This window comes from Copadichromis virginalis, linkage group LG11 (genome assembly GCF_057382275.1).
Source record: "Copadichromis virginalis isolate Kocher_CV1m ecotype Utaka linkage group LG11, C_Virginalis_male_GT1.1, whole genome shotgun sequence".
NCBI classification, from domain to species: Eukaryota; Metazoa; Chordata; class Actinopteri; order Cichliformes; family Cichlidae; genus Copadichromis; species Copadichromis virginalis.
In genome coordinates this window covers 35,772,232-35,797,719 of record NC_140628.1, presented here as the reverse complement: position 1 = coordinate 35,797,719, position 25,488 = coordinate 35,772,232, and the positions used below count along the sequence as shown (strand labels likewise).

Sequence of the window (25,488 nt, the reverse complement as noted above, 5' to 3'; positions counted from 1 at the left end):
GCTACACTTGAAGAGGTGAGACAGGAAGTAGCAGAAACTCAGGACTTTATGTAGAAAAATGTAAGGTTATCAAATGTTAACGTTATTTACACTAATTTTAAGCTTAATGCTTTGAAATTGAGTCATTGTTGGGTGTATAGTGTATGATGAGACCCTATTAAAGAGTCTTCCTCATAGCTATACTGCAAAAAAGTTATTCGGGTGAGGTTTGGCCAGCTGCTGGTCCAGTGACTTTTTTTTTCCAGCAGCAGCTTGAGTTCACAGGCTAAAGTGAATGTGAACAACAGAGATTTTAGTTTGCTGTTAATACACTCAGAAAAATAATTATTGGCCCTCTTCAGCAGTAGTTTTTAATAAAATCAAATTGATTTTTTTTTTTTAAGCTTTTTATTATTCATTAAGGAAAATATGCTTGGTATAAACTCAATCTATATGAGTCTAGTAAATTTTATTTGACCCAATTCCATTAACTTTAACATTTTACTTGTGTAACAAAATTACAAGGAAAGTCTAAATGTAATTAAAGTACCGAAAGTCAGAGGTTTAGACATCAATATTTTTTCAAGTGTATCCTGTTTTCAAATACAGGAAGTGTTTACGGTTACCAAAATAAGAGACTGTTCTTACTCCTAGTTTATACTTGCCTTTGTTGCCCTGGTGAATGGCAGCACTAGCCAAAGTGCAGGTGCACGCCTTGCTTTGTACGGGCAGCTTGGTCTTTACTGCAGTTTCACTGCTCTCGTACAGAAGCTCAGAGAGTCTCCGCTTCAGCATCTTCAAAAGACGAATCACTCTGGGAAAAACAACTTTAAAATCTGTGTGACTGCTTTCTTGACCGTACCAGTGTTGGGCTGTGTTCTGTTCTTTTTGTTCTTTATGGTGACACCTACAGAGCACCAGGATAAATGGTTTATAGGGCTGTGGTGATGTTACACACAGTAGCAGAGCGTAACAACGATGGCAATGATTCTAAGCACAGCAGGAAGACGTTTGCGGCTAAAAATAGACATGTGCAAAGTGTAAAACAGGAAACCTGTTCATGAACTTGTTCATGAATCAGAGTTATTAAGGTCCAGCCCAGGCAGCCTTAAGTCTTCTCAACAAACAGATTTATAACAGCAGCAGTGAAGCAATCAAAACTTTGCAGGCAAAAAGCCACTGAAGATCTTATCAGTCCACCTTATCAAGAAGCTTAAAAGCTAAAGGAAAAACATCTTTTCAGCTGCTCCCATCCACAGCAGGTTTCTTTTACAAAGCATCTAACTTAAGGTTCTGAGGTCTAAACCATCATCAGTGAGGACCCTGACTGTGAGCTATCAGATAATGTTGCTTTTGTTCTCTGAAGCCAAAGACACACGTCAAAACCCATTTACATTTTTAACCAACAAGTACTTTTTGCTTTTCTCCGAAACATAGGATTAGGATTAAGAACTCGCAGGATTAAAAAGAAAGAAAGTCTGTCGGTGTGTGCAGATAAACAGCTTGTTTAGTTTGCCAAATTTAAAGATTGAGGCAGTTTCCTTGTAAACGTTGCTGCCATCTGACAGCAGCCCTCCAGCATGCAGGGATGTGTCTAAACCGGAGAGCAGAGTGTACTCATCTCAAGAGCTGGAATAAATATTGCTGTTTTTGGTTTTCTTGGCCAGTTAGGGGAAAACGGTTACTTTGGAAACCATTTCTTTAGGACAGTTCGTTTATTTCTTTATTCATTAGGACTCCCAATGGCCGTAACACAAAGCACAGCTAGTCAGCATTAAATACATCCAACAACTTTAACCGTGCACTAAAATTAATGAAAGCAGGCAAAGTTCAGTGATGAAGAAAGATTAATCAGTTACATCAAAATAAAGATCCACAGGTCTTCCTTCAGTGACTGCTTGAATGAGCCTCTGTTTGATATTGTTTGGCAACCAGAGCGCTCAACCATAATGATCTACATTCTTCTGTTATGCTGCATTTCCATTGCTTATTTTATTTGACGTGTTGTTTGTTTTACATCTGGACTTTTGAGTCTGTAATAAAGATTTATTGATCTCCCTCTCTCTGTTTCAGCCGACCCTCTGGTGGGAAGCATCGCCACACAGTACTTGACCAACAGAACAGAGCATGACAGAATAGCCAAACAATGGACGAAGAGATACGCCACATAGACTCCCTGCCGTGACCCGCCCCCTCCTTCACCTCCCTCACCCCTCACTGAACCTCTCTCTACCTCTCTCACCCCTTAGTCTGTCAAAGCACACTCACTAAGTGCAGCGGTAAATCTGCCCTCCTGTCACCCTTCCTCTTCCATCTTCCTCCTCTTTCTCCTCTTCTTCTTCTTCCCTCTTTTATCTACCTTTTCTGTGTAAAAACAAAAAACAAACAAAAGAAAACAAAAAAAAGTCCTTTGTTCCTTGTTGACTTGAAAGCTTCTTTTTTATACAAAGAGTAGATTGGGATTTTTATTTTCCAATATCTGAATGTTGGAAGTATTGTATTGGAGAAAAAAAAAACACAGAATATTATAATTATCATAAGCATTGTCCTTCAGCTATACATTATGTATTCTCATTTTCTTAGTGGCACCTGGAACAAACATGCAGAGTATGCTTTTACTTTGTTTTTCTCGTTTTTATTTTTTTGGTTGTCACCAGTATGATATCTGCATGGAACAGGAAAGTGGCTACTTCATGCTTTTTAACTTTCTCTGATTTTGTTTGTACTGTATGTATTTTTTCAAAGGCTTTTGAGGCAGACCGCAAAAGTATAGGTCTGCCTGTGAAAGAGGCAGGACTTGTATATTTACTGGCTACCCGCCACCTCTGCAATTGCAGAGTGGTTTGTTGTGCACTTGTATTACTGAAGCACCCAATAAAACACACTGTGGTTGGCTTGTGAGAAAACGCTCTGCTCTCTGTGTGTAACTGCAATCTCTTCACCCTTAAATATTTACACTTGTTCATTCAGTCGCGCACCCTCCTGACTGCTGATGTTGCATGTTTCACATACGCGAACACGCCTGATTATGAAACATTACAGTCATAAACATTACAGCACTTCTTGGCACACACTGGGTGAGGGGTAGATTTTATTACCCACATGAATGTGATGTGAAGTTTTTAAGTTAGCTAGTCTTACACCTCAGAAACTCAAAATGGGCCTTCAGTTTGTGGACAGAAAGACAAACCTTTTGAAGATATTGCAGAGACTGTATACAAAAGATGGATGTAGTCCCCGATTGGTTTTCATTTTATGTCATTGAAGCCATTAGAATTTTGTCTCCTGCTGTGCTGACTTTGTTTTGTTTTTTTTTTTTTGTTTTTTTTTGTTTTTTTGGGGGGGGGGGGTGCTTGTAGGCTAATAAAATCTGAGCTCTTGACCCATCAAAACTGAAAAAGACAAAGATCTTAGAATGTCTTTGTCTCATAACAGGTTGTGTTACTTATCAAATATTTCCATTAGACTAGTTCAATAACTCTGAATATATTGCTGTTATCCAGATGGATGAGTATAAAAACATAAACAAATAAATTACCCCCTCACTCCCTCGGATGTGTGATCAAGGGGAAAGTTAACTATAGAGACCCAAGCCCTTTTAGTCCAGACTGTAAAAATATTTATTTCTGCTGTTTTGGAACCAGCCTCAAGTGGCCACTAATGGAACTGCAGTTTTTCTGGCACACTGGCTTCTTCTTTTTCCTTTTTCTTTTTTTAGCTCCAGAGGACGTGACTTAATTAATTTAGTCAACTGAACTAAAAACAACTTTAGAATTTATTTTAAAAAATAAAGTTTGCTTTTATTGAGTTACCTGTGCTTTTAGCCTGTTTACGACGACCAAAACTATTACACCATCATTTAACCATAGGAATTCACATGGACATATTCATATGGAGACCAAAGGTTGAATAACCATAATAAACATGAGCTCATCTTTAACTTGATTTATTATGAGGTTTGTCACTTGTTCAGCAAAAGAAAATAAAGTGCATGAAGGTGGAGAGACGAACCAGAAATGTTCAAAATGTCATTATGTTTCCTTCCTTTCATGCCAGGAAAAAAAGAACATAAAATATAACAAAATATTCCTGGAAAATGGTGCGAGTTGAAAATGTCTTTTTTTTTTTTTTTTCCGGATATATATTTTTTAAGAATAGAGGTGGCCATGTAGGGGGGGGGGGGTCACTAAAAACAGAACAGTACAGGGAGGGGGAGGGGTGGCGACAGGAAATCGTGAGGGGAAGTTGTATATGCAGAAATAAATGACTTAATGTTTCAGCTCATTGTAGGATGTCTCCTCTCTCTTGTGCTCACATTTATTTAACATATTACCAACATAGGACCGTCTTGCCAGGGAGCCGCTGGGGGGACCAGCAAATGGTGGCGTGTACTGTCATTTCAAAGGAAGATTACTGTTTTAAAACACAAACGCATCACGGTGGCTCTTTGGCGTAACCACCTGAGTAGAAAAGTTATAAAGCTGCAATGACCCATTCAGAAAAAAAAGCTCTCCTGATGCGAAATACAGCCAAAAGTTGCCCTTTGTAATTTCTGCACTCTGAAAAGGCCTCCAGTGGGCCCGATTGGACCTTTCAGTGTGCCATTATGGCCTGGGGACCTTATATTTGATACCCCTGGTTTATACCGTTCTAATAAAAAGGTTAATGTACTTTTTTTTTCTCTCCATTAAACGGTCAGTACATCCCTTCTGCTTATTGGTAGAATTGATGATGTTTTCCAAGAAAATAAATATCCAGTCCTTAAAAAGGATTTTTTATGTATGTGAACTGGGGTCCACAGTGAGTCCAGAACTATTAAAATATTCAAAACAAAAGAATGGACCTGAAGGGGGATTAAAAAAAACACAAACTAAACTTTGTAGTACTTCACACAATATATTTTGGCGGTGTGCCATGTTTGAATCATAAATGAGTCATAGAGCAAAAAGCTTTTAAGCCTTTTCAACAGAACAAGAGCTGACTGATCCCTTGTTTCTTACAGATTTTGGTATTTCGCTTGCTCTCCTGATTAATGCTCCAATTGGCTGGTGCTTTGCATAAGTAATAATGTGGCCATTAGACTGTAAGACTGGCCAGAAGGCTGCTCGCCAAACGAGATAAAGTCTCCATCTCAGACTAAATTGGTGCTTAAAACAACTGCATTTTTTTACCACACATTAGATTACAGGATTAGGTTGATGTGTTGCTTTTAAAACAGCAATCTAACCTTTGCTGGCTCCCATGCTGTTCTTATTGCCCGCGTACAGTACATGTTTTTTTCCAAGATAATAAAGGAGAATTGTATTCCAATTTCAGTCCATTACAGCATTTTAGGCTAAATTTTTCCACTCGATGTACTTTATAACTTCACTGAAGTGCCTAAACAGATAGTCAAAAACCTTGAAAACAACACTTGAAATTGGTTAAAGAAAATAGTATTCCACTGTCAAAGCACAGCAGTAGTCACCGTTTGACTAAATTACCCCATTAACCTCTTAAACCTGCGCACCCTCCACGGGTAACTGCATCATGATGTACTTCGTGGGTCATTTAACAGCTGCAAGGCACGTTTCCCTTACAAATCTATTAATATGTAATTTATCAGTAATTGAGCCACGGTCAGCCCAAATAACAAGGGCCTGAATTTTTTGTTTGTTTTGTTTTTTGCACATAATGGCAGGCACAAGCGCAGAGAATTGATGCGCCTTTAACACAGAAATACAAACTATTCGCCATTAACCTTTCAAAACTGTGAAAATGTGCTTTCGTGCCAATTTTGGTTGCAATACTTTCAACTCGTGGTCCTGCAATAACACGTTGTGAGTAATTATTGGATGAGTCCACAGACATGTGGTCAGTTTAAGTGGGTTTTTTGTCAGTTTCTGTGGCCGATGAGGCAGCAGCTTAGTCATAGCTAAAGATCTGTTAAATAAGACCTCCTGAATACAGCAGACAGAACATCACACTTTTCAGATTATCTGCTTTAGGTATTGCAAATGTGACCAGTGTGTAATAATCACCTCACATACTGTTTGGTAAATCTAGCCCATGCACTTTAGCTGCCTTCTGTGATCCTCCAGGTCACATAATGTGCTAGATTGTTGATTTGGCTACTGCTATTTTTTTTTTTTTTTTTTTGCTCTTATTGCTTTATTGATTATTTTTCTTCTTCGGCCTCCTTCAGCTGTTGGGTCTAATATTTATATCCTAAGAGACGTCTTTGAGATCTTTCATGGAATAATAAGGGAAAGGCCCATGTATGAAACGGCTTCTTGGTCAACTGCTTTTAAGCCTCTAAAGCGGTGGTATGTATGAGACACTTACTTCAATACTTTCGTTAAACCCCTTCAAATCAACCTGGAAGCCTGCACTTCACTGCACAGTTACTGGTGTGCAGGAGAAAAGACAAAAGCAGTGTCATTGTCCAAATATGCACGGCCCTGACTGTGTAATGCTGCGTTCGGGATTTTGCTCAAGCTTAAAATGCTTTAATGAATGTGCTGATTAATTAAAGGTGCAGTAATGATAGCTGCAACTGAGCCAACTTTAAGATATTCCTCCTGTTTCTAGAAACACAGAATCAACTACCTGTTTGTTTTCTAATCATTACTCTTTCTTCTTGTGTACTGAATTGGACTGCAGCGCCCGAAATAAACTTTTTTAAAAATTATTATTAATATTATGTAACCTGCGTGAAGCACTCGCTGCAGGCCTGTACTGTTTCCAGAGTACGACCGGTGCAGTTCAGCCCACTGCAGCCGCGGTAGGCTACTTCCGTTCCGCAGAGGGCGACAAGCACCAGCCAGCTAGCCTCTACTGTGGCGGAGGTCCAGACACAATAGAGTGGGTAAGTTTTATTAGCGAATAAAAAATGGCTTAATGGCATTTATTTATCAGACTCGTGTGAACTGTCTGCGTCTCTGCGTGTGTTTTTTCAGTCGAAGTCGATGGTTTAAAAAGAGAGGAGCACACGAACGAGAAGGTCGCGGTTATCACTTAGTCGCACGGAAAACGGGCTCCGACTATGTGCTGGAGCGCAGCTGTTGCTCCCGGCTAGTACCTAACGCGTTTAATGTTTCACTCTCAAACTGACACCCTTCATACGACAAGTTTGATATACGAGAATACGATGCAACCATGTGTGGTGCTACACAACCCGACATTTAAATATATATTACTGCAGAAGGCCAGAGTCTTTGCTAGTTGAAGTTGGGGTAAGAGTGGGGAGATCTGAGGGGACAAGGGGGGCGTTAGCCGGTAGCATTAGCTTTGGTGGAGGGTGTCACCACAGGGATAAACTTAAAATCATCTGAATTTTTTAGCATTGACCCCTCGTCAGGCACACTGAGCTTCTTGGCTGTGAAATTATTCGTTTTAGTGTACATAGCGCTAGCTAGCTAGCTTGTTCGTTAGCTAACGTTTTCCGTGACGCTAACGTTAAATCAGCATTCGCGAACGGCTTTGTTTGCGCTACCTCCTCTCCCACACGCGTACCCCCACAACCTGAACAGACAGTCGCTAAATATTGCTCACATTTACGTGTTGTCTTTGTTGACTTATTACGTAACCTAAATTACTTCAACTGCATCCAGTTAATCGAGTCGAAGCGACGTTTTCGCGAAATCGAGTTCGCTTAAATCGAAAGATTTCAGCCGCAGCGAAACGTTCGCATCGCCGCGTCTCGAAAACCGATCAGCTGGTGCTCTTCTGAGGCCACCGTCGATCAGAGGCGGAAGACCAGCTTAATTACGCCCTCTGAGGGCAGCTGGAGCTGAACGGTTCGTTTTCGCTTCGGATTTGGTGAAAAAAACTCCACGGGGCTGCTGTTAAATAAACACTTTCACCTCGTTTTGCTGATCACCTTTCCTACACCCCCCCCCCCCCCCCGGGATATTGCTGAAGTCGACCTTCTGTGGCGAAACTGCAATGTCCAGGAGATGGACTTTAAAATGCATAAATAGCCCCTGAAGTGAAACCAATTCCCATCAGTGATCCAGGACAACTCTGACCTTTATAAAGACAAAGGGTCTGCGTTAACTTGCTTGACAGAGCTCGGTGACTCTGTTAATTCTGATCATTTAAAAAACAATTTTAAGTTTGAGTATATTGAAACAGACTTTAAAAAATGCCAGGAAACCCCTGTTTAAGACACTTTTATACTTCAGTAAATAAAACACATATATATTTTATCACCATCTAGGTGATCTTTTTTTCTAATTTTATTTTCTATAAGTTGTATTGGTCAATTAAATATGAACAAATTCTTTGGACCGCAATGAGATTTTGTGGTACAATATCAAACATCAAATATGCTTTGGATCATTTTGAGGTTGAAGAAAAGCTCAAACAGAAAATGTTGGAGGCTGTAGCTCAGGGGGTAGAAGAGGTCAGAAGATATTAACACAAGTTCACATTCTGTTAGATAGAAAGCACTTAAGCATAGAAAAAAGTGCTGGTGTGAATAGGTGAACGAGGCATGTTGTATAAAGTGCTTTGAATGCTTCAGTAGAGTAGAAAAGTGCTCTATAAGAACCAGTCTATTTACCAGAACTAGTAATACTTTTATGTATAGTCTCGGTTCAGACTTGGTTATGAGCTTCTTTCTTTCATAAAGGATGTTCTGGCGTCTCCTCTGCTTCAGTATTTGGAGAATTCAGCCAGTTCTTGTTAAGTCTGCCATACATTCACATAAAAAACCTTCAGCTGCAAATGAAGGTGGTTTAAAGCTCTATTTTTCTTCCTCAACCCTCCGCTGTGCTTCTAAACATTCACAACATGGAAGTGGCTTATTAAATGGCTGCTTGGAGGTCAAATTAACAAAAGCCCCATTTAGAAATGACTCTGAATCTTTTTGGCTTTCCACCTTTTAGGTTCCGGCTCTTCTCCAAACCAAACCGGTATGTCGGATGAAGACTCCCGTGCCAGCACCAGCTCTTCGTCATCGCCGCCTTCCTCCAGCCAGACCAGACAGAAGGACACTTTCTGCAAGAAGAAACGGGAGAGCAAAGCCAGCATGAGCAAGAACTCCAAGCTGCTTTCCACCAGCGCTAAACGGTAAAAAACCTAAACCATAAATCAGAAGTATCTCAAGGACATCCCCGTAATTCTCTTTAATCTCAAGAATTTGATTGTTGGGGGGTTTCTGTGTTAACAAAAATTCTGTGGGTTTATTTTTAGGGGTAAATTTTAACATAATTTATAAGAAGAAGTCCATTAGAGACATGTGTTTCAGCACACCACAAGATTGTCTTTTAGCACTTCCCTTTTCTCTTCTGTGTGTGTGTGTGTGTGTGTGTGTGTGTGTGTGTGTGTCTGTCTATATCTATATATTTGCACTTTCAGTCTCACTTTCACCAACACTTGTTCTTTTACACAAGGAATTGTAGCAGAAATTACATTAATTAATCCCTAAGTGAATATGTAAATTTCACATTTAAATAAGAGGGTCTGAGTCGTAAATTCTGTGATTTCTGGAGTAATTATTACTGTAACTGACTATTTCTTTGATGTGCAGGATTCAAAAAGAGCTGGCTGACATTACACTGGACCCTCCACCAAACTGCAGGTGGGTTTCACTCTGTACCACATGTCAATTATCTACCTAGCTGCACTGGTAATAAAACCCATCACTGTATTTTTCCTCAGATACCAGCCGCTGTAATATACAATACAGAGCAATACTGTGGTCAAATCCAGATCATAATTACAATGGTTAACATTTTTTCAGAATTTGTCCGCTGTGGAGATAAAATATGTTTGTTTTTTTTAATCTAAAACTAATAATTGGCTGCTGTTTCCAAGATATTCCTTATATTTAACACCTGTGTACATTCTTAGAAAGCATTGCAGGGTTATTTCTCCAGAATTCACAAAGTTGCTGCATTGAGTTTATTTAGAGCTCAGCTTGTAAGGTCAGGTCAAGATGCTGGGGCTAGTTGGGAAACATCATTTTCATCATTTACTTAGAATATTATGAAATGTAGATATGTGGGTTTTTGCTGCATGTCATGCATGTCTCCATAACCAAACGTATTTATTCACCGACTTAGAGCACCAATAGGGGAAATGCAAAGTTAGACAAATTAGTGCATATTTAATGAACTAGGGCCTCTAATGCAAAAAAGTCTTTATGTAAGTAATCAACTGGTGAAGTTTGATATTTATTACTTTTTTAAGCAGTGAATACTAGTGTCCAGTTAAAATGAATTCCATCATGTGCACATTTTAAGGCTGTTTTCACAAATTGTCTCATGCTCTGATCCTGAAATCTTCTATTCAGCAGCTCTTAGGTCCACCAGGCTTAGCAGTAGTATTCCTGCCTATACACTCAGAGCTTTGGCTGAAAAGCGTGTTCTTTTAACACCTTCAACTTGATTTATTGAGCATTTTATTCCTGAAAAAAGTGAAATGGTTTTTTTCTGACTGATGACCGACGTCAGATTTATGCAGAGATGGGATATCCAGAGTTATTTTTATTTATTTTTATTTTTTTAAACACTTTACGATGCGATATCTGAACATTACCCAGTGTTCACACATCTCTATTTAATGCATACTTGCATGCATTTCCGTATTTGCATATTTAAACACAAACATTTCAGAGAGCTTGTAATGATTAGTGTAATTATGTCAAATGTTTGTAATTACTAAATACTAGTTTCTAACTAAAAACTTCTAAACATATACGATACATAAGGACTCTTTTTTTTTTTCTTTTTTTTTTTTTTTTTTTTCTTATACTTTTAACTAGAAATCTTCACTTTAGACACTTTACAAACTGCACACACACAAATCCAATTTTAATCTTTTTATTCTGCGGTATTTTACATTAACAGTCAGTATACTAAATATACCACTTCAGATTCTCGGGGAAAAGTAGTGATTATTTAATAATTATTTTAATTATTTAATTGTCCTTAAATGTTAAAAGTAGCAATGCACCACTGTGATCGGAAAGACTGTGCTTAAAACTGACATGTTTGAGTTTAGCCTTTGCCTGCAGTGTCCTCAGGCAAATCACTGAGCCCCGCCACACTCCAGGTGGCTGTTCGGCAGCTGCGTCTGACCTTTGACCTCTCTCTGAAAGGAGGGAGAGAGGGAGAGGAATCTGTCCCACTGTGGCTCAGCAGATCAGACAAACAACCTCAGGCTACAGACCATCACACAAATGAACGCTGTCTGGATGTTTGCAGATAAATGAAAGAAACAGGAATTGGTGTCAGTTCACAGCCACAGTCCTAAAAGAAACGGCGGTTTCTGCTTTGACTTCAGTTGTTACTGCTGCCACTTTTCAGAAAACAGCAGCTTCTCGGGCTCCTTCAGGCATCAGACAGAAACTGGCCACTTTCATGTTGTTGCCTCTACCTGATTCTCGCTTTTGTAGATGTCCAGCTGTTTTCAGACATTTTATAGACAGGAGAATGAGGTCAGGATATTTCCCACAGATGCTCCTTTCTCACATGTGGCAAACAGCCGAAAATGGTCCCCTTCAGGCATGTTCACATTACTCGACGTGCCATGTGTTTAGAAAAGTTTCAGCCTGTTTACTAAATCAGACTGTTGGCTACAGGGATGCACACAGCACAACGTTTATCTAATAGTCACCCTACGGTGTGTTGTTTTTGTTTTTTGTTTTCTCTTTTAATTGTTGTTCAGTAGTTTAACAAGTTTAGAAGCCACTGCAGATGTTGTCTATGTTGTGAAGGCAGGAAGCATTATAAGAGCTGTATGTTTGTTTCAATCCTGGCACAGAATCATCAAATGAAGATAATCTAGCTGTTGTCTTAACTCGTGACTTTTACATAGTGAAGAAAAGTCTTTTTTTTTTTTTTTTTGAAACAGGTGACTTAAGGCAAGGTGCAGCCTGCTGAATTGTTGGTTGATTGATTTTTGGCCTGTACAATCTGAGTCAATAACAATAATTCAGTATTATCTGCCTGCTACAGGTGACAGGTTTACATCTTATTCTACAAATCATGTTTTCAGGCCAAATCCACCTCATTAAAAAAATCAGAATATTTAAAATCATTTAAAAGGTTAATGTAGTTTAGAGCTCATGATAGAGTAGCTGGCCCTGTCACTTCCTGTCCTATAAGGTCATTCTAGTTTAAACAGTACTGCGACTGTTTCAAAGGTCCTTTTTGAAGACACTTTATAGTGCAAACATGATAGCCATCCTGCTGTTTTCAAACTATGCACCACCTTGTTTTAACCCATAAAAGAGGTAGGTGGAGTCCAGTTATCTTAGACCAATATAGCTCAAGTAAGTCATATCCTATATGACGGCAACATTAATGTCTCATAAGGGTGCTACTTTAAGCTGATTAGCAGTGTGGAAAGAGTCTTATAATTAGAATTCATCCACTTGAAAGTCAGAGCCTTTCATCTATCACATTTGCTGCTATATCTTTTAACATCCAGATAATTAGTCCAGATGGTTCTCCCTGGATCGATATTCCATGTTGTCGTTGGCAGTGAAGCTCTGTGCTAACCTTGATTAAAAGCGAACAGAAGAGCGCAATATCTAACCCTACCCAGCGTCCCTGCTGCACCACAGGAGCTTTCAATCAATACTGATATTATGGCTCATAGCAATGAACCCTGAGGGGTTCACAGCCGCATGTTCTACATGTCAGAGGGATAAAGGCTGGGCTGCTTTGAGGAAAAATCAATACAGATTACAGATCATGAGGCATAGATGCATCACTGGGGATTTGCTTTCAACTCTGGCATCTTCTGAATGATGCTCAAGGGAAAAAGCTTCGACTCTCTATGTTTGAAGGAAAATATGCTACAAGTACAGTGCTTCTCTTTTTTTTGTCCAGTGTTTGTTAATGGAATTTACAGATGTTTCCCACACGTGTCACATGTAGGGAAGTCGTGAAGTTGCAGTTTTCAAGACAGAACAGCCAAACGGATACATTTGCTGAATGTGTGTTCGATACTTTGGTGTCACGGTTCGATATTTTTTCGATACAAAAAAAATGTTCATGCCTTTTTAATTTGTCATTTATTAAAATTATAAATATATATTTGAACTCAAAAGTACAGTTTTTAAATTTAATGTTGCTGAAACAACAAAGTAATAAAAAACTATCTGATCGAGAAATCACTCATCTTTGGAAAAGAGAGTTTATTACAGAGAAATGGCTCTTTCCAAAATAAAAGCTATACTATACGCTTCTTCTGGGCTATATTCTCAGCAGCATATTAAACATATCAGGTCCCCATAATGAGAATCATGTAACGGCTGTCTAAATGACTCGGGTAAAGTTTGTAGCATGTGTGCTTGTTGTTTTTGTCTTTGCACTAGGATGATGTCGGAGTAAATGTGCAGTCATATTCGTTGTCTTCCCACTAGTGCTGTCAGCGTTAATCTCGTTGAAATTACGTTAACGCCACAACACGGCAAATCTCCGTTAATGAGCTACCGCGGATCGCCCCGTGCGTGCGGCTGGACGGCGTCAACACGTTAACAAGCTAACTGCGCTAACGCACTAGTTCCCACCAATGTAATTGAGCATTGCGTGGCACATCCGACATACTGTTTTACATTTGTCCATGACGCGCTTACCTTCAGGGTCATACTTCACATGAAAACCAAAATAGTTCCAAACGCCTGAATGAGGGTGGGGGAGGTTCAATTTGCCATGTTGCAACGAGCTTAGCTTCTGTCTCGCTAGCTTGCGCTGCGCTCAGTGGATCTGCGCTCGACAGTGCAGCCTAGGCAGATAAGTCGAACGCAGATCCACTGAGCTCTCAACACAGACAGCATCGTCAGAAGAAAAGTTGATAAAATAAATTAAAAATTTTGTATTGTTCGATACATATGCGTACCAAACCAAAAGCACTGTATCGAATGGTTCAATATTGATACGAGTATCGTTGCACCCCAAAATACAAAAAGTTTTGTTTTCCTCTTTCCCATTTTCTCCTTCTCTGTAACAGAGTGTTTCAGCTACACATTTTTCAAATTGGACAATGTAAATTAGCGTCAACAATGACGAATTAAATATTTATTTTCCAGGTTCATGTGCATGTAGTTTTTTTTTCTCTCCTTCTGTCTGGGCAGCAGATGGAAAGTTGTAAGTAAGATGACCATTAGTAAGACAAAAAATTTGCTTTTAAAATGGTTAGGAGTGACTCTTGAAGCTCTTTTCTGAACTGAGAGGTTTCTGTCATATTTCAGGTCTGCTTATAGAACAGAATGATTGGCTGTGCATCAGACATTAGCGAGGGAGGTCGCTGCCTGTGCAGCAACCTTTAGAAAAATCCGGATACTATTCTAATGGCTATTAAAACCAGATCTTTACTGAGATGTTAGAACTAATCGCTAAGGTTACAGGAGGTGTTGTCAAATGTCGTTTTTACGGGGGGGGCGTTACTTTGGGTGGGATTTCCCTTTAACAGCCCACTGAATTCATCTGTCGAATTACAAACGCGGCATTTATCATCAGCTTTAGCTCCTTTTTGACGCCTTCTTCGGCGTGCTGCCAGTAAACGTGAATTTTATTGTGATTCATTGTGTTTTATACACACAGTATGTGAATGAATGTGACTTTCATACTGTAGTACACACTGCTTTGATCACTGCCGCTGATGCACATCCACTGTGCAGCTTGTAATCTACAGTCTGTGTGTGGGTGTCTTTTTTTTTTTCTTCTTTGTTTCTTTCCTCCCTTTCTGACTTCATTTGCGTCGGTGTGTCTGCTCTGTGGATGTTGTCTGTTTGCAGATGAGATTTGTATCGGCAAAGCTTTTTCCCCCTCCTTCGTTATTATTGATGTAGTATGATAAACACCAGAGATGACCGACAAAGATTAGAACTTTCATTCTTTAAAATGTGACTCATGGCACAGCAGCAAATAAATATTGTATTTTAGGCTTATGTGGGTGGTGCAATAAACTAAGTGTACCTTGATGTTTTCAGAATATTTTTGTGGCTTCACCAGAACATAAATCCAGTTTAAATGAATTTAATCCTTCTGATTGCAGTGCTGGTCCAAAAGGAGACAATATCTATGAGTGGAGGTCGACCATCCTGGGACCGCCGGGCTCTGTGTACGAGGGAGGCGTCTTCTTCCTAGATATCGCCTTCACACCCGACTACCCCTTTAAACCCCCCAAGGTACTGATACACAATACTAGAACCTCATGTCTGTTAACTGTACCTCAGAAGCAGGCAGCAGGTGTTTAGACTGAAACTGTTTCAGCTGCAGGGTTTTAGATAACAACATCAAATCGAGTTCAAGGACTATATTTGATTTAAAAGACAAGGTGTACTATGTTTAACCCAAAAGTTGGAAGGTTGGGTTATTAAATGAAGCAAAACAAACAGATGTCACCTGATATAAAAGTAGCTCTGCATAACGGTGTAAAGTTTGACAGTGCAGGGTTGGGGGGAAAAAAAAAAAAAAACCCGTCTGTTTTCTCAAGTCAGTACATCTGTTAACTTGAGAAAACAGATGTGTTACTTTATGAAGAATCAGTTTTATCAGATACCAAGATGGAGCTTTATTAGCTACACATTTGCTCGCTTCTTATCAAGAATATTTTTATTTCAAACAGCAGGAAAAGTAGAAATATACAGTGTGCTCCTTTTAATAAACACACATATCCCAAAGGGATTTTTTGTCATAAATAATTTCCAGAAAAATGGGAAACAAACAATTAAGAAAAAACTGTTCACACTGACTTCCAGTTAAATCTCCATCCCCACACTGTTCCAAAAACACGTTGGTGTTTATTTATGTTTTCAGTTCAGTTTCAGATTGCTTCCAGTGTGGGCTTGGTTCTTTCACTTTATTTTTTCCTGTGGTTTTACTTTAGTTTTTAGTTTTTACAAGGCAAAACTGAGCATGTTCAGAAATATATTGGACATAGTATAATTTAAATTTTTATTTTGTCTAATTAAAATGTTTTTCACATCGAGTTTTAGTTACCTTTGCTAACCTCTCACTGAGACACTGTACAGTTTCATAATACCAGGATACAGGACTTTACACAAAATATGTTGTCTCATTTTAAAAAAAAAAATCTTGACACAGATAAGCACTGTGGTTTTCAGTCATTACTCAAACAAGAGTACCGTATTAATCATCTGTTGGTCTGTTTTTTTTAAGCTGTAGATTTTGTGCTTCATTGCATGTTGCTGAGAGGTTTTAACATTGTGAAGCTCTGTAGTACACACGATTTTCTGACAACCAGTCCTGTGAATGTGAAAATCACCAGATCATTTTATTTTTAAAACAAAATGATGCTCCAAGCTTCAGTAAAACTTAGCTTTATTCTTTATTAGCGACGGTGACTATAAACATGGATCTCTTATGAGAAAACACGCCCTCTCTAGGCACACTGTATTAAATATGCTATAGAATACATGTTCAAATAGCACAAAAAAGCCTCCAGCTCCACTCCCACACACAAAACAAACACATTGTACAACCTTTTGTTTGCCAGATTGCTTTTACTGAGACCCTGCTCCTCTTGCTTTTGTAACAACACAGCAGCTCATGATGGTCACATTTAACCTCTAAAATTACAGCCTAATTATCCCAAACACAGTTTAAAAAAAAAAAAAAAGTGGATTCAGTCCAGATTTCTGGGAAATCGGTGCTTCTACTTTCCAATTCAAGCATTTATGCATTATTCTTTTTATTTTGTGCTAATGCTAATGTTTGCAATTTCATGTTAATAATAATGAATTGGATTTATATAGCGCTTTTCAAGGCACCCAAAGCGCTTTACAATGCCACTATTCATTCACTCTCACATTCACACACTGGTGGAGGCAGCTACGGTTGTAGCCACATCTGCCCTGGGGCAGACTGACAGAAGCGAGGCTGCCATATCGCGCCATCGGCCCCTCTGGCCAACACCAGTAGGCGGTAGGGTAAAGTGTCTTGCCCAAGGACACAACGACCAGGACAGAGAGCCCGGGGATCGAACCGGCGACCTTCCGGTTACAGATACGCTTCCCAACCCCCTGAGCCATGGTCGCCCCTTTTGTTTCCTAAATGGAAGCGTTTTCTTTTTCCATCATATAACTGCTTCAGCTGCTTACTCTGGATCAGCATCACACATTTACAGAGTTTACAAATGACTGGACGAGTGTTTCATTTGTTTTTCCCCAGAGGATTATTTGAATGATTTAAGCAGCATTTTTTTTAAACATACAGAGTCACAGCGGTGACAGTGAAAACTCTCATCCCAGTGGATGTGTATAGTTTCATCAAGTCCGTTTCCCAGTGGAATGAAACAAAACAAATACATGGTAAAAAGCCCAAACAGCAGTGGGAAACAACCTGTTCTGATGGGATTACAAATTAAGTAATAAACCACCACAAAATATTAAATGATGCTAAAAATGGACTAATTTAAACCCGAAGCATAGCCCTTTATACTTAATTGGCCCATTCATTACATTTAGTTTTAATAAAATAAACATCTGGTCTCTATGTTTGAGTAAAATTTATTTTGTTATGTAAATATCAACAAGAAATCTGCTCTGTTAAACAAAAGCAAAACTGAAGATTAAATGTAAGCACATTTCTGATAATCACAGCGTTTACTATTCATGTCTGTGTAGGTGGTTTTTGTTTGGGGTTTGTGGTTAGGGACACTTGACGCAATCAGATTTTAATTTCGTGCTTTTGCTGCTTCAGTTCATGATGGAAATATAAATTCATGTAAAAAGAAAACACATATACTGGCTGTTTTCATAAGTAAGTTATTTGAGGAGAAAATTTTATGACCATGCGAGTCATTCAGTAAAAATTGGTCATCGTCTTTTATCTGAACCCTCAGACTCCCAGATTTTATTTTATTTTTATTTTTTTTTAAATAACAATTTCAAAATCATGCAATATTTTATTTTCATACTATGAAAAAACTGAAGTTACAGGCCCTCAAAGTACACAAATAATTACTTTCTTTATGGTTATATGATGAGCCTGGTGTCAAATGTAGATCAAAATGAGACATCTCAGAAGTTCTGTTCTGAGCAGTCACCTGTTCATCGTGGTGACATGACCTGTGAAAGCTTTCCAGTGAATTATAATAGAAAAGAAGTGCTGGTTTCTACTCCTCCACGCTACACACATTGAGTTATTGCAGTTTTGCTACTGAACAAAAGTAATCATGAAAAAAAGCAACATTAAGGGTTTAGATTGTGGCACTTCAGGTGGGTGTAAAATTGATTTGGGGGAACCCCACCATCACCCTGGTGGGGTTCTCTGTGTGTTTCCTGTAATTTATTTTTTAGTCTTAGATTATATTTAATGTCTGTGAGAAGTGATACAGCATGATAAATACCAGAGATGACCAACTGAGACAAAAACCGATTATCATTCTTGGAAATCTTGAGTCACGCTACAGTAGCGCATAAACTGAGTGTTTTTGTCTCTTTGGGGGGGGAAATGAGTATTAGACATTGTACGCTGAGATGAAAAGGACTCAAATTTCCTCCAAATGTTTTCCACACTTCACTTGTTCCACAATAATTTTGCATTCAGTTTTGACACGGAACATTTACTGTAAATGACTCACTGTTTATGGCTGATTGTTGTACTGATAAGGAAAAGTGAGGTTTCCTTCCAAGACAGTTAAGATGACGTACTTCTTTTCAGCCACTAGGGGGCTTTTGTCTACTGAAGAGGTTTCATTGCAGTCCAACACTGACTGAAATTCTCTACACAGAACAAATATTTTGTCATATTTTGAGCTGTGTGAGTGCTTAATTTTGTTTTTAATAACACATGTGAAAGTGATCAATACAGGAGTGTTTGAAGAGAAATGCAGAACACAGTACAGACTTTTTTTTTTTTTTTAAGTGTTTTTCATGCAGGATCTTTGTGTCTGCAGGTAACTTTCCGTACCAGGATCTATCACTGCAACATCAACAGTCAGGGGGTGATCTGTCTGGACATCCTGAAGGACAACTGGAGCCCCGCGCTCACCATCTCCAAGGTGCTGCTGTCCATCTGCTCCCTGCTCACTGACTGTAACCCAGGTAAGACATGCACGCTGATGAAAGCTGCATCATTTGAGTACTCAGAAAGCAAAGATGTATTTTTGTAACAGCTGTAACATCTGACAATTACTCATTAAGAAACATGGATTTATTTCAATGTAATCTGGTGCCCATGAAAAACAAACGCAGTGAAGGGAAAACTGGGTCATCCAGGCTTGGGCCAGCTGGTGTTTTTTATTGAAAAACTTTATTCATTGTTTATGGTGTAGATTTAATGTAAAAGTATAACTCCTATATGTAGCGTCTTCATGTAAGGTACAGCAGTGGTCCCCAACCCCTGGGCCACAGACCGGTACCGGGCTGTGAGAGTTGAGGCTCGGTCGTGAAATTTATGATTTTCAGGGTTTTTATCGTTAACTCTGTTTCCCTGGGTCTTTTCCTGTGTTGTAGTTGTTTGTCTTATTTTGAAAGAATTAATTATGCATTACCATAGCGACCAGAGAGCATTAAGGGGCAGAGAGGAGGATGTTACTCTCGATGTGGTTAGTGCAATTCAGGAGGACGCTGCTAATAAAGTTACACAATTACACAATACTTTTTTTTTTTTTTTTTTTTTTTTTTTTTTTTTTTGTAATTTTGGTCCTGTCATTTTATTTTGTTGTATTTATCCGCGACACCTTAAAGGCCTGTCCGTGAAAATATTGTCTGACATTAAACCAGTCCATGGGACAAAAAAGGTTGGGGACCGCTGGTGTAGAGTAATGGAAGAAGCTGCGTTACAGACAGACTGGTCCTCAAAACACTGTCCCGCTGAGCTGTAATGAAAATGAGAAGTGCGATACAAACAGGAGGAGGGAAGATAAAATGTTGCCCCTTTTTGAAAACATGTTGGCTGAGAGCTGAACTTTTTCCATTTCCAGTTTGTAAAACTTCAGGTTTTACCACCACTCGGCTAATCATTAGCAAGTATTTGCAGACAAACTTGAAAAACTAAAGGTAACCATGGCAATTCGCCACCAACTGTCACATTCAATATGGCGGACAACTCTTGAGCAATGCCTGCATCACGTCATGTGACAAACCTCATTGCTGCCAAAAGCAGAGAGGTGAGAGACCCTCAGATGTCAAGTCGTTAATGATCTTTTTACAGGTTTACAATTGTGAAACGCGCACTCTTTCCAGTGCATCATCAAATCAACTGCATCATTTCTCTTTACAGCAGTGGGTTTTTGTACCTCCAAAAAGGGCAGACTCACTGGACAGAAGTAAAAGCCGTGAAAGTTTTTCAGATTGAGCCTGTTAATCGTGGCATTGTCAGGATCGCCGCTGTCAGCTCTCTGTCACTTGTCCCGTCACCAATGTGCAGGTCTCCTGAGGCAGTAAAAAAAAAAAAAAAAAGTTCATCGTCATTGGAAGCCAAAGGAGTGATTAAAATAAAAATAAAAATTTGATGAATGGCCCTTCCCTAATGCATGTCACACTGGTTTTATTGGTATCTTACTTAGTGTGAGACTGAAGAGTCTTTGGTGAATAGCAGCACTGTTGCCAGTTGGCTGCTTCAGGTCAGGGATTCTAAAAATGAGGCGCTGCAAAGTTTTCCTCTTTTCCTCACCCTGCTCAGTCACTGACATGCGCTGTTACTGTCACACTGTGGGAAACTGATACAAATTTAATAGCCTGCTGCTCCACATTTACTGCAGGTGTGCGCGTCGCACCGCTGCTTTGACAACCATTCGAATTGATGACCCCGTATTTTTACCACATACCTTCCACAGCTGTGAACTCTGATCTCATGACCCCAAAGCTGCACATTGTAAACGCGGTCAGATTTTATGTGCTCAGCATGCTGCTGCAGGCAGCTAGCATAAAAGTTTTACTCTGATTCATTCACCAGTGAGGAGAACCTGTCTGAAAGACAAGACAGCAGCCGTGTTGTAAAAGAGAGGGTGTAATTTAGCTTTTATGCAGCATGAAGCATTAAGAAAGAAGGCAGAGTTCAAAGTGAGGTGCAGTTTTAGAAATGTGATGTGAATTCCAGCTGACGGTCCACCTAAACATTTACATGATTTCATAAAATGGAAACATGTGACTCAAGTTTGTGTAAACCATCAATTTTATCATTTTATTTTTTCCAAAAAAGTAAATTGCAGTTGTATGAGAATGACTAATCTTTCAAAATAAGAGCATGAGGACTGTACAGTAGTCAGTGTCACTGAGAAACTGCTCAGATCCAAATGTTCAATAATTAAAAAAAACAAAAAACTTCTTAAACAATTGAAACCTTTTAATTTGCTTCAGTTTTTTGTTTTTGTAGCATTCATGCACAGAGATCATGAAAAAGTGGTGTCGAAATGAATGTTTTCCAAGTCTTAAATTGTTGCCGACCAGCCTACGAGCTTTTTTTTATTTGAAGTTTTTAATCTGTATTAAAGAGACTATCGAACCTTTTCACCCTGCCATGAAGACGCTTCCGGGAGCTCTGAATTTTAATTCCAAACATGGTGGAATGTTAATTTATAACTTAAACTGTCATTTGGAGGTTTTAGATGGCAAATCGGAAGAACAGATTTGAATGTACTGCACATGCATTCCAGACGAAATGTTTCTAAAGTAATTTATTCCAATTTATTCTGATTATTCCCGTTTCTTCTGTTCACCCAGCCGATCCCCTGGTGGGAAGCATCGCCACCCAATACACGACTAACAGAGCAGAACATGACCGAACAGCCAAACAGTGGACAAAGCGATACGCCACATAAACCCACAGAGGACGGCAGCAGCAGGAAAAGGAGGAGGAGGGTCGAAGGGTCGCTGGGTTGCTTGTTTTGGGGGGAGGGGGTGTTATTTCTATCTCAGATTTTTAGTACTTTATTGTCTGGTATATTTTTTGCTTCCTGATTAAGTTATCTCCAGAAACGTGGTAATAAAGGAACACAATGGAAAGGAAGTGATGAGTCTGCCTCTTTTCTTTTTAAAAAAAAAAAACATTGTTAATTGAAAACTGAATTCCACATACAACTCTGTGCATGTTGAAACTTCCGCTGCAAGCATTGTAAAAATATTTGTGAAGGCACAAGAATGCACCGTGAAGCATGCCACACACCCATCGGCATTTATAGCCTAAGAAAAGCTGCCAAAATAAATGAGATGTACAGTAAACAAAAGCACTAGTACAAAGCATAAACTGTAGTAAAGAGAAGCTGTATACACGACTGCAGTGCCGACCCTCTTTAAAAACTGAAAACGTACATTAGGGGACTGATAGTCAGGCACCCCTGTTTAGCTTTTATGGAGTCATTTAGTTGAAAGTAGATGCATTTAGTGTTTATATATGCTAAATAAGTGTTTAGCTTATCCATAAAAATGCACATTTTTCTTTTTGTTTATACCTGTCATGTTTACCTTTACAACTGTAAGAAGAGCACCTGCTAACATGCAGGATTAACCATGTGTCAGAGAAAAGTAGTGTCCTAAGAGAAAACATGCCTTCCATACCTGAGGGAACATGCTTAATTTTAGTGTTTGTCAGTTGACAACCCAACCTGTCCAACAAGGCTTTGATGGACATGTGTGACATTATGGACGTTTACATGACTGTGAGCCAGCAGCCTTCACAAATTGTTGTCTTTGTATTGTAACACCTGTTCTGAAACTCTTACATCTTGCTCTTGAAGCAAACACGAAAACAGATGGAAACTAAACTGAAGTGAGCAGACATGCTTGGGGAAACTACCGAAACTGAATTCAAAACAAAAAGTCAGAATAGAAGAAAAACTGATCTGAAAATACGAAACTACATTAACTCAGTGAGTAATTCAGTTGAAGCCTGTATGTGCTGTTACAGGCCTGTATTAAATCATATCATTAGCTGCTTTAGTACATTTCTATGAAGTAGTATTTTTTTTTTTTAAACAGACACATAAGTTTAAATGAAACTTATCATAAAGGGTTATATTCAGCCTATGAATCCTGAATAGACTCAGAAAGTTGTGATATTTTTGAAGTGGTTATTCAATTTAGCTTAACAAGTGCATCGGGTAGTTTTAACTCCCAGGACACGATAATTGCTCTTTGTGACCTCTCTCACTTAGAGCTGGTGTTGGATTAAACACAGAAGTCTGCAGACTGAAATTAGAATCTACAGTGCAAAAGTCTTGATTACCACTTATCCTTTATATTTTGCTTCCAAGGTGCCAGATTTTGTTGTAGTTTTTAAAGCGGTCTGGAGTAGTAATTCTCCAGGCTGTCTGAAGGTCTTTCAAAGTTGTTGCTTTTAGACATTGGCTGCTTTTTCACTCGTTTTCAAACCAGTCTTTAAACCTGACTATTTTCAGTTGAATGAGTTTTGCATATCCAGTCTCTTACCACTGACCTATGAATCATATGTCAAGCATAAAAAAAGCACCTAACTCAAATGAACCATGTTGTGTCAGACAACAAAGAATTAGCTTTAGAACCTTTGTTAGCAGCCTGTCTCAAAAACACGATTTTTCCCCCATTTATTTAGTTGAATCTATGAAAAATCCCAAAGAAGACAGACATAAAATGGTATTAAAGTCATTAGCTGAAAACTTCAGCATGATGTGCAGTGTGTCTTTAAAAAAAGTCACTGGAAACTGAACAAGTGGGGGACAAAAGAAGTGGAAGTCCTAAAAACCTTAAAACAGTCTATACCAGATGAACAATGATTTAAAGTCCTTCAAATAACAGGAAGACATCCAAAAAATACCTGATGCAGAACTGAAAGATGCATTTAGCCCTTCAGATGATTCATCTAGCCCACATTTTCGGCTGCATTTCAGCCTGTGGTGTTGGGATTTTGTCAAATGAACACAGAAAAGTACCATCAGATTTTGATCTGCCATGGATCTGATTGGCAACAGCTTAATTTTTAATGCCTTAATTTTTCCAGCATGACAGTGATCCCAAACATCCAGAGAGGTCCTTCAAGAACTATTCCTGAAGACTACTTAAAGTATGAGAACACTTCCTCAGAGAGTTCAGGCAGTCTTTAAAAATAAAGGCAGTCATATGAAATATTGATTTTCAAGCTCACTAGAAACTCTGCTTTTGCTTTATATATTGTATGTTTGGATGTTTTTCAACAAATCACTGAATCTATTTCCCATTTTCCTAGTAAAATATAAAGAAAATGAGTGGCTGAAGACTTCTGCACAGCACTGAAAGGTAAAAGTGGTTTGTTCTGCCAACGTGCAGAAGCTTTGACAGTTAACTAAAGATGAAACTGCTGCTGGCTTTTACCAAATATAGGAGGTCTCTGATGTGGGTTTTAGGTGAGTGTCAAGTATGTAGATCACAGAGGTCAGGTCAAACCCAGGTCACCACCGGGGATGCCATGTTCCAGATTTTTCTGCACTGGGTCAGCATCACTTTGGAAAAAAAGAACAGTGCTGATCATCATGGTTGCAGTATGAGCAGGAAAAAAAAGATTAAATACATGCATGAGTAACAAGAGGGCGAGCTGTCAATTGTTTAAATGTTGTAAATGCACTAAATCAAAGCAGGGAACTTATAAGAAACTGGAAATCCAATATGTGTTCAGCATTTATTATTTAATTTTATTATGATTTTATTTAAGTCATTTGTAGTTTTAGGCTCTTGTTATGCACTCAGCTGTTAACAAAATGTGTGTCAGTCTTCTTAAAATACTGGGGTGATGGGGTGTGGAGCATTGGCGACCTGCAGAGTGAGAATCATTCCAAGGATGCCTGAACGCTGGGCAGAAAGACAAATCTGGTCAATGAGCACTTAGTCACACAGTCACTGTGCATGTGTTTGCACGAAAAATTTTAAATCATGACAACTTCATATAAACTGGCTTTTTGTCAAGAAACCAGTGAATCAAAGTTATAATTTCCAAAACAGCTGGATTTGTACATGCTCAAACAACAAATTCCAAATTCAGGCAACACTAAATCCATTGAGCTAGCTATAAATGTTACTGTATAGTATAAATGTTAATCATTCATCTCACTCAATCTCATTGTAGATATCGTGTCAGTGTAGCATTCAATGCTACAAGTCATTTATGATATGGTAAGCATATTAAACATGGTTTTATTGCATGCCGTTGAAATGAATAATGAATATCAAGGACACAGTCCTCGAAGGGTTTTGTTAATAGTTGCCAAATATGCAAAAACTGATCAGTTCGATTACAATGTTGAGTTTGTGTTATTAGAAGTTTGTAAATTACTGAAGCACATATATGATTGAGTTCAGTTTGAATGTAAGTAAACATTGCTCATTGATTTGACCACCTGTCTTCACAATATTATAATAAATCTTGTTCAGGGGTTGCCACTATCATCTGCCCCCCTCTCTCTCAACAACTCTCTCCAAGTCCTCCTTCACTCCATCATCTCTTTTTTCACCCACCATCAGGTCCATCTTCAACATCATTTGTCTAATTTCCTCTGCAGTTATTTTTTCTCTGCACAAATACGCATGTCAATTTAAAAAAGTTACATATAATTTCAAAACCATTTCCATCTAAAAAGTTATTTCACACTTTACTA

The 25,488-nt window shown here is 38.7% G+C and overlaps 2 protein-coding genes and 1 long non-coding RNA gene across 5 annotated transcripts in view; 2 read left to right on the top strand and 1 right to left on the bottom strand.

Annotated features, from left to right (window-relative positions):
• LOC146699339 (ubiquitin-conjugating enzyme E2 E2) overlaps positions 1 to 2,888 on the top strand; it is a 39,322-nt gene extending 36,434 nt beyond the window's left edge. The window contains exon 6 of the mRNA XM_085472217.1: positions 2,053 to 2,888. Coding sequence (XP_085328343.1) covers positions 2,053 to 2,150 — 98 coding nt within the window. The 3' untranslated portion in view covers positions 2,151 to 2,888. The remainder of the gene's footprint in view (positions 1 to 2,052) is intronic.
• A 3,812-nt stretch (positions 2,889 to 6,700) lies between these two features.
• LOC146699338 (ubiquitin-conjugating enzyme E2 E1) lies at positions 6,701 to 21,896 on the top strand. Of its 2 annotated transcripts, none has more exons than XM_085472211.1 (6): positions 6,701 to 6,822; positions 8,850 to 9,033; positions 9,494 to 9,544; positions 14,974 to 15,106; positions 18,841 to 18,988; positions 21,611 to 21,896. In XM_085472211.1, the coding sequence occupies exons 2-6, from the start codon at positions 8,879 to 8,881 to the stop codon at positions 21,706 to 21,708; spliced, it is 585 nt and encodes a 194-aa protein (XP_085328337.1). In that variant the 5' UTR covers positions 6,701 to 6,822; positions 8,850 to 8,878; the 3' UTR covers positions 21,709 to 21,896. The 2 variants fall into 2 exon arrangements, with proteins under 2 accessions (XP_085328337.1, XP_085328336.1); XM_085472210.1 differs by having other exon boundaries at positions 6,702 to 6,826.
• LOC146699337 (uncharacterized) lies at positions 20,108 to 24,333 on the bottom strand. 2 transcript variants are annotated; one of them, XR_014922811.1, is made up of 2 exons: positions 24,212 to 24,333; positions 20,108 to 20,320 (listed from the first exon to the last, which is right to left on the bottom strand). It is a non-coding gene; the product is annotated as an uncharacterized LOC146699337 (long non-coding RNA). The 2 variants fall into 2 exon arrangements; XR_014922812.1 differs by lacking the exon at positions 24,212 to 24,333 and adding an exon at positions 20,451 to 21,091.
• Between the last annotated feature and the right edge of the window lie 1,155 nt (positions 24,334 to 25,488).

Bases quoted from the DNA above. Each gene is read 5' to 3' on its own strand.
- LOC146699338 (XM_085472211.1), top strand. From the start codon at position 8,879: ATGTCGGATGAAGACTCCCGTGCCAGCACCAGCTCTTCGTCATCGCCG. The intron at 9,545-14,973 runs GTGGGTTTCACT...TTCTGATTGCAG, and splicing joins GACCCTCCACCAAACTGCAG to TGCTGGTCCAAAAGGAGACA. The intron at 18,989-21,610 runs GTAAGACATGCA...CTGTTCACCCAG, and splicing joins GCTCACTGACTGTAACCCAG to CCGATCCCCTGGTGGGAAGC.